Source organism: Drosophila novamexicana, unplaced genomic scaffold (genome assembly GCF_003285875.2).
Source record: "Drosophila novamexicana strain 15010-1031.04,08,12 unplaced genomic scaffold, DnovRS2.1 tig00000193-arrow-pilon, whole genome shotgun sequence".
NCBI lineage: Eukaryota > Metazoa > Arthropoda > Insecta > Diptera > Drosophilidae > Drosophila > Drosophila novamexicana.
The window spans coordinates 4,160,792-4,173,857 of record NW_020824787.1 but is presented as its reverse complement, the minus strand read 5'-3'; the positions used below and the strand labels follow the sequence as shown (position 1 = coordinate 4,173,857).

Below are 13,066 nucleotides of genomic sequence, written 5' to 3'. Positions count from 1 at the left end.
TGTTTTTTCTAAATTAAAGTTTTATCTGTCGCTAAGCCGAATGCTCAAGTGTACAAACTCTTCCCAAAGAGCATACAAATATGAGAATTGGCACAGCTTCTATGCATCGCATACCCCGCACTCTGGCCAACATTTCCTGCATCATCTGTACCCACAGCACCCCCGATCCAATCCGCGTTGCTGGCAAGAAATGTTAATACCAAAAACGAACCATTTGCCGCAATGAAAATCGCGTAAATTTCATACTGATTGTAAGTGTCGCCGTTTGCTTGACGTTGTCGCAGCTCAAGCTGGAGATGAAGACGTCCCCGCGTATGGCTGCTGGGGTCGGGAGGGCGGTTGCGTCAGGGGGTTTGTATTTGCCGTCTGTTTGTCTAGCTGCCGGCCGCCTGGCTCTGTCGCCTCCTGTGCTCGCCTGTCGCCTGCAGATTGTCACCATTGTCACAATTGCAATTTTTAGTTTGCGCTGTCGTTTGGCGCTGATTTGCTTGCCATTTTGCGGCATTTACCATAAGCGTCTGGCGGCCATAACCGAACCCAGTTAAGCCAAGTATCTTGGCCAAAAATGCCCTTCGATTGCGTTAATGCCAAAGCCCGTCCAGCTAGCCAGCTGCAAATATCTCAAATGAGAAAACTTTTACCCACTGCCAAGCAGCAACATTTTTTTTCAGTATGTCGTTTAGATGACTTTGGATTTTGTTTATGTATGCGTGAGTGTGTGTGTTTGTGTGTGTGTGTGTGTGTGTGTACCAATTCACATACATTGTACGCGTGTGGAAACTGATACTTAAATTAGTCTAGAAATGGTTGCTATATGTCCAGTAAAGACACACTACTGAGAATTTTGAATGAACTCTTATTATATTATAATTTTTTGTGCTTAATAGCAGAAAGCATAAACTGACCATGGAGGACATGCACCTTGACAAATACAAATTGAATTTTTAAATAAATATTTATAATAATATAAAGGCAACTAGAAAAATTCACGTGCGACATTCTGAACTGTGATTAAAAAATAATTTCCCAGAAATATGACAAGAAATGAAAATGCAGCGAGCACGTCTCCGATTTGCTGAAGAGGGACAGCGTATGAGACGGCGGGGGGAAAAGGAAAAGTCAAAGAAAACATTTGTCAGACATCGAGAAGACTGATGGCGTTTTTGATGGCCGAAAATCAAGTTTGTTTTTACGTGCCTCGTGACAGGATAGGAACGTGGAGCTGTGCCACCGACTGTGTGTGTGGGAATTTGGCTGTGGATATCAAAGGTCGCAGCTGCTGCAAATGGCTGGTGCTTTGGCAAAATGAGAGCGCTGCCCGCCCACCGAGTGCGACGAGTGGCGCTGGCTATGAGAAATCGCTCGTCATTATTGACGCTTGCGAAAATTCGCTAGAATCGCACACATGCCCTCCCTCACCAGAGTCTACGGGCCATAAATTATGCCACTTTCTGCGTTTTGCCTGCCGCACGAATATAGACATCTGTAGCTGTGAAAAATCGTGCCCCAAAAACTTTGACCCGCCCCCCGGCCCAAAACTGCTGCCAACTTATTGAAAATCACTTAGACACACATGTGACGCCAGGCCCAGCGCGTTACGTGAGCGTAAAACTGGAACTCCTTCTACGGCCGTCGCTCCGGCACTTTGTGTGTATAATTTATGTTTGAGCATTAGAATTTATTTGCAGCCCCCCCGCCCAGAAAGCGGCTAATCTTATGTGGAGTAACTGCCTGACATAGGAATGACAGGCATGGCCAAAGGGCGACCAGTCGAAGCGATTTAAATTGTTTAAGGCAATTACTGGTGATATATTTATAGGGAAATTGCTGGAAATCAAAACAGTATAAAAACAATTTCTACTAAGTAGCAATTCTCAAGGGCATAGAATTAATTAAGTTAAATTAAAACAGGCAATTTGATGTATCCAAATTAAGCATGCATGTCTGGAATGCCCAACTATTTCTTTGAATTTTGGTTGGAACGGGGAGAGGTTCCAATATACCATACGAGAACCTACATACAAATCTATGCTATAAGAAATCCTAAACATGGTATGTTTTGATGAATCTAGCTTCTATAATCTTCGAGCTATTCCTAAATAACTATTTCAAAGACTCCTTCTTCGTATATTATAGAAAAATATATTTTACAAAAATTTCAAGTCTCAAGCTTTTGTAGTTGAACGGATGGATCCAGCTAGACTCAACTGTGGTGTCGAAGTTGCTTTGCTCGGCCTGCTAAATACCTTTTCAGAAACTCACTTTGACAATTTACGCGATTTTTAATATACTCAGGAAAAACTTTACAAAGAAATCAAACATAAATAAAATGAATGCGATTATATATTAGAAGGGGAAAACCCCTGAGATAGACTTGGTTATGCTCGCTTTCGTTGCTTTAAGCTTGTAATTCTCAACAAGATTAAACTTCGAAAAAGGGAGCAAATCGTTTGAAATCTTTTAAATGCTCTATAGTGGGAAAGTTATTATACTAGCTATGCAGAAAACTTGCTATTTTGGTGTCAAAAGCTGATGGTTGTTGGTTATAATTTATTTGAAATAACCCAAAATAATGTCGCTATTTAAATATAACAACTGTGATAGATATCTAACCGTAGTTATGTAATTGCTATCTGCAGAGTAACAGCGAATATGGCATTCTAATCCACGAACATAACTCAATCGTTGCTTTAAAATCCGTTTAGACTGCGCCCTGTGGGTGGGCTGGCAGCTGTCGCGCTTGGCTGCACTTGATAAACGAGCCGCCTTCGAAGGGACATGCAGGACGAGCAAACGGGTTTAGACCCAACGCCAGAGCAAACCCCAAACTAAGCCTAAGCACTGTCAAACTCGGACATTCTAAGGCTGCTAATAGACACAGCCAAGTGCTGGCCAGCGATGACATATTCGTAATTTATGACCAGAGCCCGCCATGAACTCGCTGAATGCTATCTTCGCACTGGTACAAGGAGAATGTACGACGACGATGTCGGCCGCAGCGACTATCTCGGGGTGGCATCGGGAAGTATCTGGGTGTCCTGGAGTCCTGGTAACAGCCACGCACTGCTTTTGTGGCTGTCAGTGGTCGTTGTCTGTAATTGTTTTCCTAATGGAAAGCACCCCAAACATTGACCGCACTTAAGTTGTCATACGAGTATGTGCTGTACAAATTTATGAGCTATCCAGCCGAAACTTGGACCTGGTATTTCTTACTGGGAACTTGTGCTGTTAGTTCTCAGGCAAACAGCTCATTTACACAAGAATGTAATTGGAGCAGAAGCTCGTTTAAAATATCTTAACTTACCAATCCAGAAATATTTACTTGAAGGTGTTCCAGCAATCAGAATTGGAAGTGAAGGCCCAAATTACATTGAAAGCTAGCCGAGCTTGTTGAAGACGATGTTAATATGTAGTTGAGATGTTAATCTGTCAACTCTATATGACTGCGTCTGTATTCATTTTCAGACATTTTATTTTCTCAGACAACTGACTGCAGCTGCGAACGGAACTAAATTTATTACGTAGATATCGATATCGATGAGGCCACAAATATCATTCGTTATTCTTTCGATATATCCTCCTTTCGATAACAATTGTTGTTCCCACTTGTTGCTATAGAATCCAACTGTGAGGCACTGCATCACGAGCCCCACTTATGAGTATTCGGGACAGCCAGTTAAGAGTTGCAAGAACAATATCTGGCCTTTCTTGCTAGATGAGGAACTTGGTTACTGAAAGAAATCTACGTGTTGGTAAAATGGGGGACCAAATTAATCGGATATCATTTGATGCGACACGATGTAAGAGTTGTCGATTTAAGACATCTAAATGCGCTACCAGGAGGGACTGAGTAGGATTCACCACGCTGGCCATTCCATTAGATGGATATAAATTCCCTGAATATAAAATACACTCAATTATAACTAAGTATAAACATTTACACTTGACTATAATCCAAAAATTGGAAGTCTGATTTAATGTCCTCATTCCTGTTATAGTCAAAAGGTTGCGACTAATCTAAAATATAAACAAAAATTCTCTATAAAAAAAAATTTGTTATATTCTGTTAAACTTTCAGAAAATCTCCCTTTTACTTCCATTCCAAGCCGAACTTTAAGCGGAGAGTTGTATGCATACTTTTCTATTCATTTCTAAATGACTTTTTAACCTCTTGATATGTTATTTTTGTTGGAGTCCCCGCACTACTGCTGCAAATCCCTGTGACCATTTCCATTAAAGACTAAGCCATTTTGGCCAAAAATGAATTTATGCAAAAAGGTTGGCCAAAATGCAAACATGAATCCACAATAGCGAAAGCAAATCCTTTTGCCAGGAGCAGTCAGCAGCGCAAGGAGGCAACTCAATTAGTTGCACGCATCCATTAGATATTCCAGGCACAGTTACAGAACGATTGCAAAGCCATAAAATAGCCAAAGGCCGCATTGAAAAGACCAAAAGAAGATTATTTCTGTGCGGACCGAAGGACTGAGGGGGACACCGAAAATAAAAAACAAAAACAAACAAAATGAAACCAAAGATGTCACGCAGCGGACTGCCCCAGGGATTTGTCCATGGCACAGCAAAATATGTATTATATATATGACATTTTGTTATGAATACTAATCTATGGGGGAACTTTAAAAGGGGCCCAGCCACACTTTACATAATGGACAATAGTGTGAAACGCCCCGAATTCACCAAGTATTCCAATGTTTTCGTTTCACAGTCGGAGAAATGCGCCCAAACTTGTTGATTTAAAGGAGAAACTCGTTAGGCTACGAAATTACATAAATTACGCGACAAACTTTGGTGAATTTCTATAATATTTATTTTTAAGGCTGAAGAGTTTTGGTCGAAATTCTATGAAATTTTCGAGTTTCTTTACAATATGTAAAGAGTTAAATGTTTACAACATCTATAGGCTTTCCAACAATAATAAGCTATAGCAAATATCTTCAAAATAAGCCAAATAAAATGGTTCGCAATATCAAAAAAAAAAATTCAAAATTTTGATATTTTTTAATAAAAAATAATATTAAATACATATTTTTATTAGAGGCTTCAATCCTATCATAAAATATGCAGTTATCAAGATTAAATTTTTATGTAAGTCCGAGAAAAGAAACCCATTCAAAACCAACACATTTTAAAATGTTGCTCCCAATCGAAAGGCTCTGGCGAATATGTAGAAAAATAGATTATGAGAATACTCCAAATATGCCAAAACATTTGCAGCATACAGGCCAAAAATAATGTGAATATTAAATAATTGTGGAGCTAAAGCGAAACTGAGAATAACTAAAAATGATTGAGAGGCACGTTGACAGTTCATTTAGTCAGCTGTGCCTAATGCATTGCCAACAGATTGAACCAATTCGAAACACGGGGATATTCAATAATGAAAAATCCATTTTTACTGAGTGTATTAGTAGTAGAGAGTGTAGAAGCATTATTTTTTGGGGGCGGCATCCACTTTGCGGCACATGTTAGTTAGCTGATCCGGCAGCTGTTGGCCGGATAGGCTCTTCACGCCCAACGGCTGCAGTTTCTTAAGCAGATTCTGGACGCACTGATGCTGATAGCTGACGCCGCTGATTACTTGGCCAGAATAGATTTTGTCGTCCACGTAGAGTATGTCAATACCCTCGTTCATGATGCGCACGTGATAGTGATGATTGCTCGGAAAGAAATTGAGTTCGGTGCCCAATTCCTTGGTGATCAGTGTGTTCACCTCGTATATTTTGACCAAAAACACGACAATCTCGGTGCCCGTGTGCAGGGTCTGGCCCGCCGGCAACACGGTTATCTCCACCACACAGCGCTCGCAACAGATTAGCTCCGGCTCATAGGGTTCCAGGGCGTGAAAGGTCAACAGCGTGGAATCGGGCTGAGCGTGGAAGAGTAGGCATGTCAATAAATATGAAAACGGTTTTAGAATAAATCCAGGACTCACCTTGAAGCGCTTGCGATAGCTATCCAGCAACTCCTCTGTGCTATAGACGGTGCCATGCCAACGCGGCGGTATATAGACCTCATAATCGGCCGATGTCAGCAGCATAACGCCGTGCTGGAAATTATGCCGCACAAATCTGTCAGCTGGCTGCGCAGAAATCAACTAGAGCTTACCAGATCATACGTATATTCGTGCAGATTATCCGGTGTCACATCCTTGGGTGCTCCAAAGGCATCGAGAAACATGACGATATTTGAACTCGAGTGATAGTTGTTGTCTGATTTATAACTTGAGTTCACAGAAATTTTGTATGTTTTAAATACGATAGAAGCGATGGAACAATGTGAGCGAAGATGACAGCTTTTGCTAGGCTTAGCCGATTCTTAACATCGATTAAATATAAATATATCGAAAGTGCTTTGCTATATTCAAGGCAGGCGAAAGCGCGAAAATTGCCAAGGCTAGATTTTATTTAAATACTCGAACAACAAAGAAGACACAAATGTTGTCATATTATTAAAAAAACTAATAAGAAACGATGAACTTTATTATGTCTTTTTCATAGGTTAGCTATGCTTTTTACTAAACTATCCTACATGTAGGTAAATAAATTCAATCAAATTCAAATTTTCCATAAATTATCCAGCTACAAAAGAGTTTACTGCAACTGATTTGTTCAAAAATAAAAGACAGATAGGCAGTAGCCTATAAGTCTATAAGGGCTACGCGGAAGTTAGCAGTCAGGTTTGGTCTCTTTTCAATCTACATTAAAGGTTTAATAGTCTACTAGACACTTTCAGTTAAACACGGTAATATTTGTTATTTCTGCCTACCTGTCTGCCACCTGTTGGCCACCCGTGCAATAATTGATGTAAATCTGTCGACGTTGTGAAGTGTCACAGCCGTTGCCTTTCCAATTGCAGTTGCTGTCTTTTTTGTTGTTGCTGATGTTGCTGTTGTTGAGTGCCTTGTTGATCCTTTTTTGCGACTTGTTCACAATTCTGAAGGTACTTGAAACTGTGTAAATGGCAGGGAAAAAAAAGAGAACTTTATGGAAACTGTGCAGCTGTGTGGCGAAGAGGCAAACAGTTACCAGGCAGCCAAGAGGCAGAGCAGGCCTATTGGCAGTGCCATTGCTAACCCATATCGGGCACTTGAACTTATGTATAAGCACTTGGCAAATGATAAATAGCAGGCGAGTTAAAGAGGACGACGAACAGGACACAGCCTCTCACCTTGCCTCGAGGATAACGAGAGCACGAGTCGCTCAATGCACAGACACTTGCTTGCAGCGAACGCCACGAGCTAAGCCCAAATGTAATGAAAATGAGATGAAAATTATTGCACCGTAAATCAGCCGTCGTCCTGGCGTTCTGGCGCCCAGCTGCGTCCGGGAGCAGCCTGCAGCAGCAGCATCTGCGCCCCTTTTGGCTAAACGGTTTCAACTGCTTAATTTGGCTTTCATTGCGTCTTTTCTTGTTTTATTTTTTTTTTTCAGTTCTTTTTTTTTGGCCTGACATGAATTATTTAACGATCTCCAGCTGCGTTGATGCGATTTCCCAAGGATGGCTCCAAATTAAAGCCATAACAAGCTTAATGCACGCCAAACCGCAAAACGGACGCGCCCAGACTAAAGCCAAAAACTTCATTTAATGGTACAATGGTGGCCAAACAATAAGCTGCTGCTCGCCAACATCCACCTCCAGGCATAGAAACGCAGTTGGTTTGCCCACGGGCACAGCTACAGATACACGGATACATTGAGTCCGTGGCATGCTCCATGTGGGGACTTAACTCGCTTTGTATGGCCCCCAAATCGTCGCTGTCGACTTTCCAATTTCAAGTGAAAAATCCCGCGAATGAACATGTAAACAACAATGCTGCGATAGGTGGGCAAAGGCCAAAAACAACACAGAAACAAAGGCGCAAGGAAAGCGACTAAGATTGATTGCGCTCTCAAATGTTCGACTACGAAATGCACTACAAATAGTTACCTTATCAAAGGATAATAGTTAGAAAATTAAAAAATGGAAATTATGCTATTGGGCAAAATTAGCTCCAGCTGCAGCTGTTTTGCAATATATATATATAAACTTGTGTATATGTACTCTTATTTCAAAATTAACAAAAGATAATCTAACAACTTTTTCCCCTTTTTAATAGTTGAATGCCAAAATGCATTATTTATTATTTACTTCATTCCGTTTGCGATTTATATCTTTAAAAGATCTAATCTGTAAGTACTCTTTATTTTCTTTTTTATTATAAAATCTTTCACCCTCGTATTTTAATCATTTATTATTATAATTTTTTTTACGTTATACTTGTGTAAATTTGTACAATTTTTATTTTCAAATATCTTAAACATTTTTTGTATTTAATTAAATATTTATAGTTTTAAATCTGATGAATAAATAAATGAAGTGTAAAATGCTTCAACTGATCAAATTAATAGCTGATATACCGCTTTTTACACTCTAGCTAGCATCAGTTCAGCAAATCCGGCCAAAACTACTGACAGACTCTGCTGGGCGCATTCAATGCCAGCGCTTGTTTCCTGTATCTGCAGCTGCAAATGTGTATCTGTGTGTGTGCTTGTGTGAGTGTGTGTGTGTGTGCAATCGTATCCGTAGCTTTAGCAGTAGCTGTAACTGTATTTGCAGCCTTGGCGTGAGGAGTGTGGTGCGTGTATGAAAAATTTGCAATGAACGTTGCGTTTGGGCTGGCGGAAAGGAAATCCTAAAAGCAAATAAAAAGTGCTGCACAGTTGCTGAAACCCACTTGAAATATTTTTGGCAATGAAAATAACCCAAAAAGAAGATAAACGCAGACATAATAAATGGAATGAAGCGCAAAGCGCTAAACTGCGCGTCGAGAATGCTGCAACATTTGCAACGTTGCGTTGCATGCAACAGCAACAATAGCAGCAACAACAACACCGAGCAACAAATATGCAAGCAAAGCGCTGCTGCTGTTAATCCCTGGAAATTTGTCTAAAAACCCGAAAATCCGCGTCGTTCCGTGTCCTTCGTAAGGCTGATGAATGACGTCGTCCACGCTGCTGCTGTGCAAATTATAAAAGCAATTTGCATTATGTGGGTCGCCGTTGTCCTGGATTAAATATAAAGGCACGCGGCATATTACCCCCTCCACTAGCCGTGGCCCACCCTCCAAATTATTCACGCTCAGGCATTGTTTGCGAGTCGTTAGTTGTTGGCTTTAGCTTAAAATTAGCTTTTCGTTGCTTGATTATGATTTGTGTTCTGAGATTTTGCTGATGGGACATTGAAAAGCGCCAGTGCGTATTTCTATATGGTCGATAAGTTTTGAATACTTTCAAAAATTACACAAAATTTGAAAGGGCAATATTCCATATAAATTATGATATAAGACAGCTTGCTTAAGATTTCGCTTAATCACGTTGCTGAACTTAAAGCTTAAGCGAGTCATGTGCTTTAAAAGCTTTTGATAGTTGCATGATCCAGTGTTGGAAAAAACTGTGCTTAAGGCTGTCATGCGCTTTTATTATTAGCTTAAATTAAAAATTAGCTTAAAAGGTTTGGACAATGTTAAATGATTTTACTAGATCAAACATTTAGTTAACAATCAAAAGCATTGAAAGCACAGGACTGGCTTAAACACATTTGTTTATATTGAGTAAGGCCAAAAGCTTTAAGTTCAGAAAACTCATCATGATCATCATATCATAATCTATAATTGAATAGTTAAAGCTAAATTCCTTTTCGAGTGATATTTAAAACAGCTATAATGAAAGCTTATAACTATATACACTATTGTCAATAACAATCATTACTAGGATGACTCAACAGATTTTTTTTTAATATAATGAGAGTTTCAATCAGCCCATTCACACAATCACATTTAAATATAGTTATCTTACATTGATTAAAAACCTGACTAATTAATGAGTATTTAAAAAGATTAATGACGAAAATTGACTCATATTAATTAGCACATTCATTATCGCCATCTAACAGCATACGAAAAAATATATAAAAATTTGTTTTAGTTTCCATTTCAATCAACTAATTGAAATCGAAATGATCAGATGAATGAAATCAGCTCACCACCTCCCGCAGAGTCAGCGACTCTTTTTGATTAAACTCTGACTCAATCGCAATCTGGACGCGAGCCACGGCGCCTGTTAACAGAATCCACCCCATAAACCAGGCCACTCACACACACACACATATGATTGCAAATGCACATATATAAAATGATGCCTGGTGCCTGGTTTAAAGCATAATAAATTTTTGAATGCGCCATTAGCATGATTTATGCCTATTTAATTTTTCATAACAATGAAAGCGACAACAGCAACAACAAGGATAATGGCAAGGACAATGCGAACAACTATAATGTGACAACAGGCGCGGCATTAGCGCCGCCCTCAGCGGCACAAAGGAGCCGCGCTGGACACAGGACACGGTACACTGTCCTCCACAATGAAGAAGAAGAGTAGTGCATAAAAAATTGCGATCGACGGTGGGGGCAACATAATTGAATAGTAAAAGCGCGCACTGAAATTAACCACCACAAATGACGCAAATAATGTTAAACTGCCAGCCATGGGGCAGCTGAGTGGGTCGTCGAGGGGGCCGGGAGTGGAGGGGGGTGACCGCATGTACGGACGATTAAATTTCATTGAAATTGAATTACATTAAAAAGTGCAAAAGGCGACGCAGCACAAAAGCGCTACGTACCCCAGCTAGACATGAAATGCGACAACATCCGCAGCAACAACAACAAAAAGAACAACAACAACAACAACAACATCAGCAGCAGCAACAAGGAGCTGGAGCCGCACTACAACCCCTCGGGCAGGACAATAGTGCGCAAATTAACTTACAAAAGCGAAATAAAAATCGCTTATGCGAACATTTTTACCAGCAACTACAATGTGATATATGTGCTCTCTCTCGCTCTCCCTCTCTCCCGCTCTCTATCTATCTCTTTCTGACTACTCTTGTTGTTTTGCTTAAGCGCCATCTGCCGCAATTCGGTTTAATGCTAAACAGCCCAGCCACATTTCCAGTTGCACTCACACACGCACAAACCCACCACAGCACCGCCCACCCCACCAGACTCCACCACAGGCTGCAAACGTTGCATAGTTTACGGCGCTTTGTTTATGGTCGCGTCTTTTATCCTTTGGCCTTATCGCATTTGTCGTCACCGCGAAAAGGAGTTGCTTATTAAGTAATTTGCGGATTTATTAAAAGTTTGCGCCTTTTGTGAAGCTCGCCTCGTCTCCATTGTAAACGTCTGTTGTTCTTTCCAAAATCACACGAATCTTTCCTCCCTCCTCCCCTCACAATCCTCATGTAATTACTTGCCTAATTTTCTAGGTGAAAAGCAAATTGCTTTTGCATTTAAAAAGTTCTCATGCAGCAATTGAATTTTTGCGGTAAGCCAAATTAATGTAATTCTTAACTAGGTCCATAGTATTATAGTTCCCAGTATTTTTCCACTTTGTCAAATCCTTACCAATGTCTTTAACTATTAAATCTCAAAATTTTGACAATTTTAACATGATATCTTCTACTAAATTCCGTTTTCAAGTAATCGGAAAAAGCGTTATGGAAATTATATGTAAGAGTATATACAGATCAAGTATCTTTCACTTTATAGCCTTTACAATCATGCCAAAAAGATAACACCAAAATGTTTCCAAGTTTATGGCATGTATCCTTTTCAGGTATTCAGCTCTTACTACAATCTTAAATTTACACATATATAATTATATTAATACTTCTTAAGCTTTAAGTCTAATTTAGCATATAAATTACCATTTACCCAAATTATTAAAGTTGCTGAGTAGATGATTTTTGAGAAGCAAATAAAAAAGAAACTGCTCGAAACAGTCGTTGACAAAAATAAATCAAAACAGAACTCATCATTGTAAATTACACAGCTCACACCCGCATATTCGCATAACATAAATCTACTTGACGCAACATGACTCCAACCCGGGATGGAAAGCGCTGCCAGGCCCACAGGAGCGGTCCCTCAGAGAGAGTCTGGGAGCAGCGCAGCGGGCGGGCCGAATGTTAAGATTTATGAAACAGTCAAGTATTTTCTATTTAAGTTAATAACAATCATAATAATGGAACTATGAAAATTGATGCAGCGCCAGCTGAAAATGCGAATGTGTGTGTGTGTGTGGGACTGTGTGGCAGGGTGTGTGTTGTTGTGTTAACTTGATGATAGATGATGTGCATATAAGCTCAAATAAACACAAAATCGCTATTGTCTACAAAATAAGTACTCCACACATATTTTTGCTGCATACTTTGGGCCGCGAGTATGAAAGAAAAAAAAACAGCATGTCGTATACGTAATCAGCCGGTGAGGTGTGTCTTCGTGTGGGCAAAAGTCTTTGCATATTTGAGCAGCTGCTGTGATGTTTCTACATTTGTGACATTCACTTAAAAATTCCATTACAGTAAGCTCCAATAACCACATGAGTAGCAGACGCTACCGAAATCTTATTTCAGGCAGCGTTAAGCACACAAATTGCAGTTGACAACAGAACTGAACTAAGAGGATACCTTCCACAAATATCAGATTGGGGGAGCAGACAGCTCAGATACAACTCATTAAATGTTCAAGAGCACTCGAACAGCTGCTCGAAACACTTCAGTTTTCTTCACTTTTTTATTATTATTATTTTCTTGTTGCTCATAACTCTCAAAGATGAGTTGCTTTCGACCTGCGGCTACACTTAGCCAACACCTCGATAAGCAGTCAAATATTTAAGCGAAATTTTGACACATTTTATAATAGACAACCCTTAACAAGTTGGAATTCTCAAAGCGAAAGTGCTCGACTGAGTCACACCTCGTACAGAAGTTAATTTGGGGGTTTGAAAACATAAGACAGCAAAGCTAAATGATCTTAGAACAGATAACGGATAATCTATTTTTTTTGCCTTACATGTATTTTCCCCTAATAGATGATATGAAAAACTTTACCATACCCATTTCTATATCCAGAATATAGAGTATAATAAATAGATGAACATCAAATCAGAACCGGAGGCGCTGAACTGCTTTGTAATTTTGTAATCAAATTAATTTTGTGTATTTAACA

General features: G+C 39.7%; 1 protein-coding gene across 1 annotated transcript; it reads right to left on the bottom strand.

Moving 5' to 3' along the window:
• Positions 1 to 5,391: 5,391 nt before the first annotated feature.
• On the bottom strand, positions 5,392 to 6,293 carry LOC115758734. The gene is made up of 3 exons (XM_030699484.1): positions 6,127 to 6,293; positions 5,954 to 6,067; positions 5,392 to 5,887 (listed from the first exon to the last, which is right to left on the bottom strand). The coding sequence occupies exons 1-3, from the start codon at positions 6,196 to 6,198 to the stop codon at positions 5,450 to 5,452; spliced, it is 624 nt and encodes a 207-aa protein (XP_030555344.1). The 5' UTR covers positions 6,199 to 6,293; the 3' UTR covers positions 5,392 to 5,449.
• Positions 6,294 to 13,066: the final 6,773 nt, after the last annotated feature.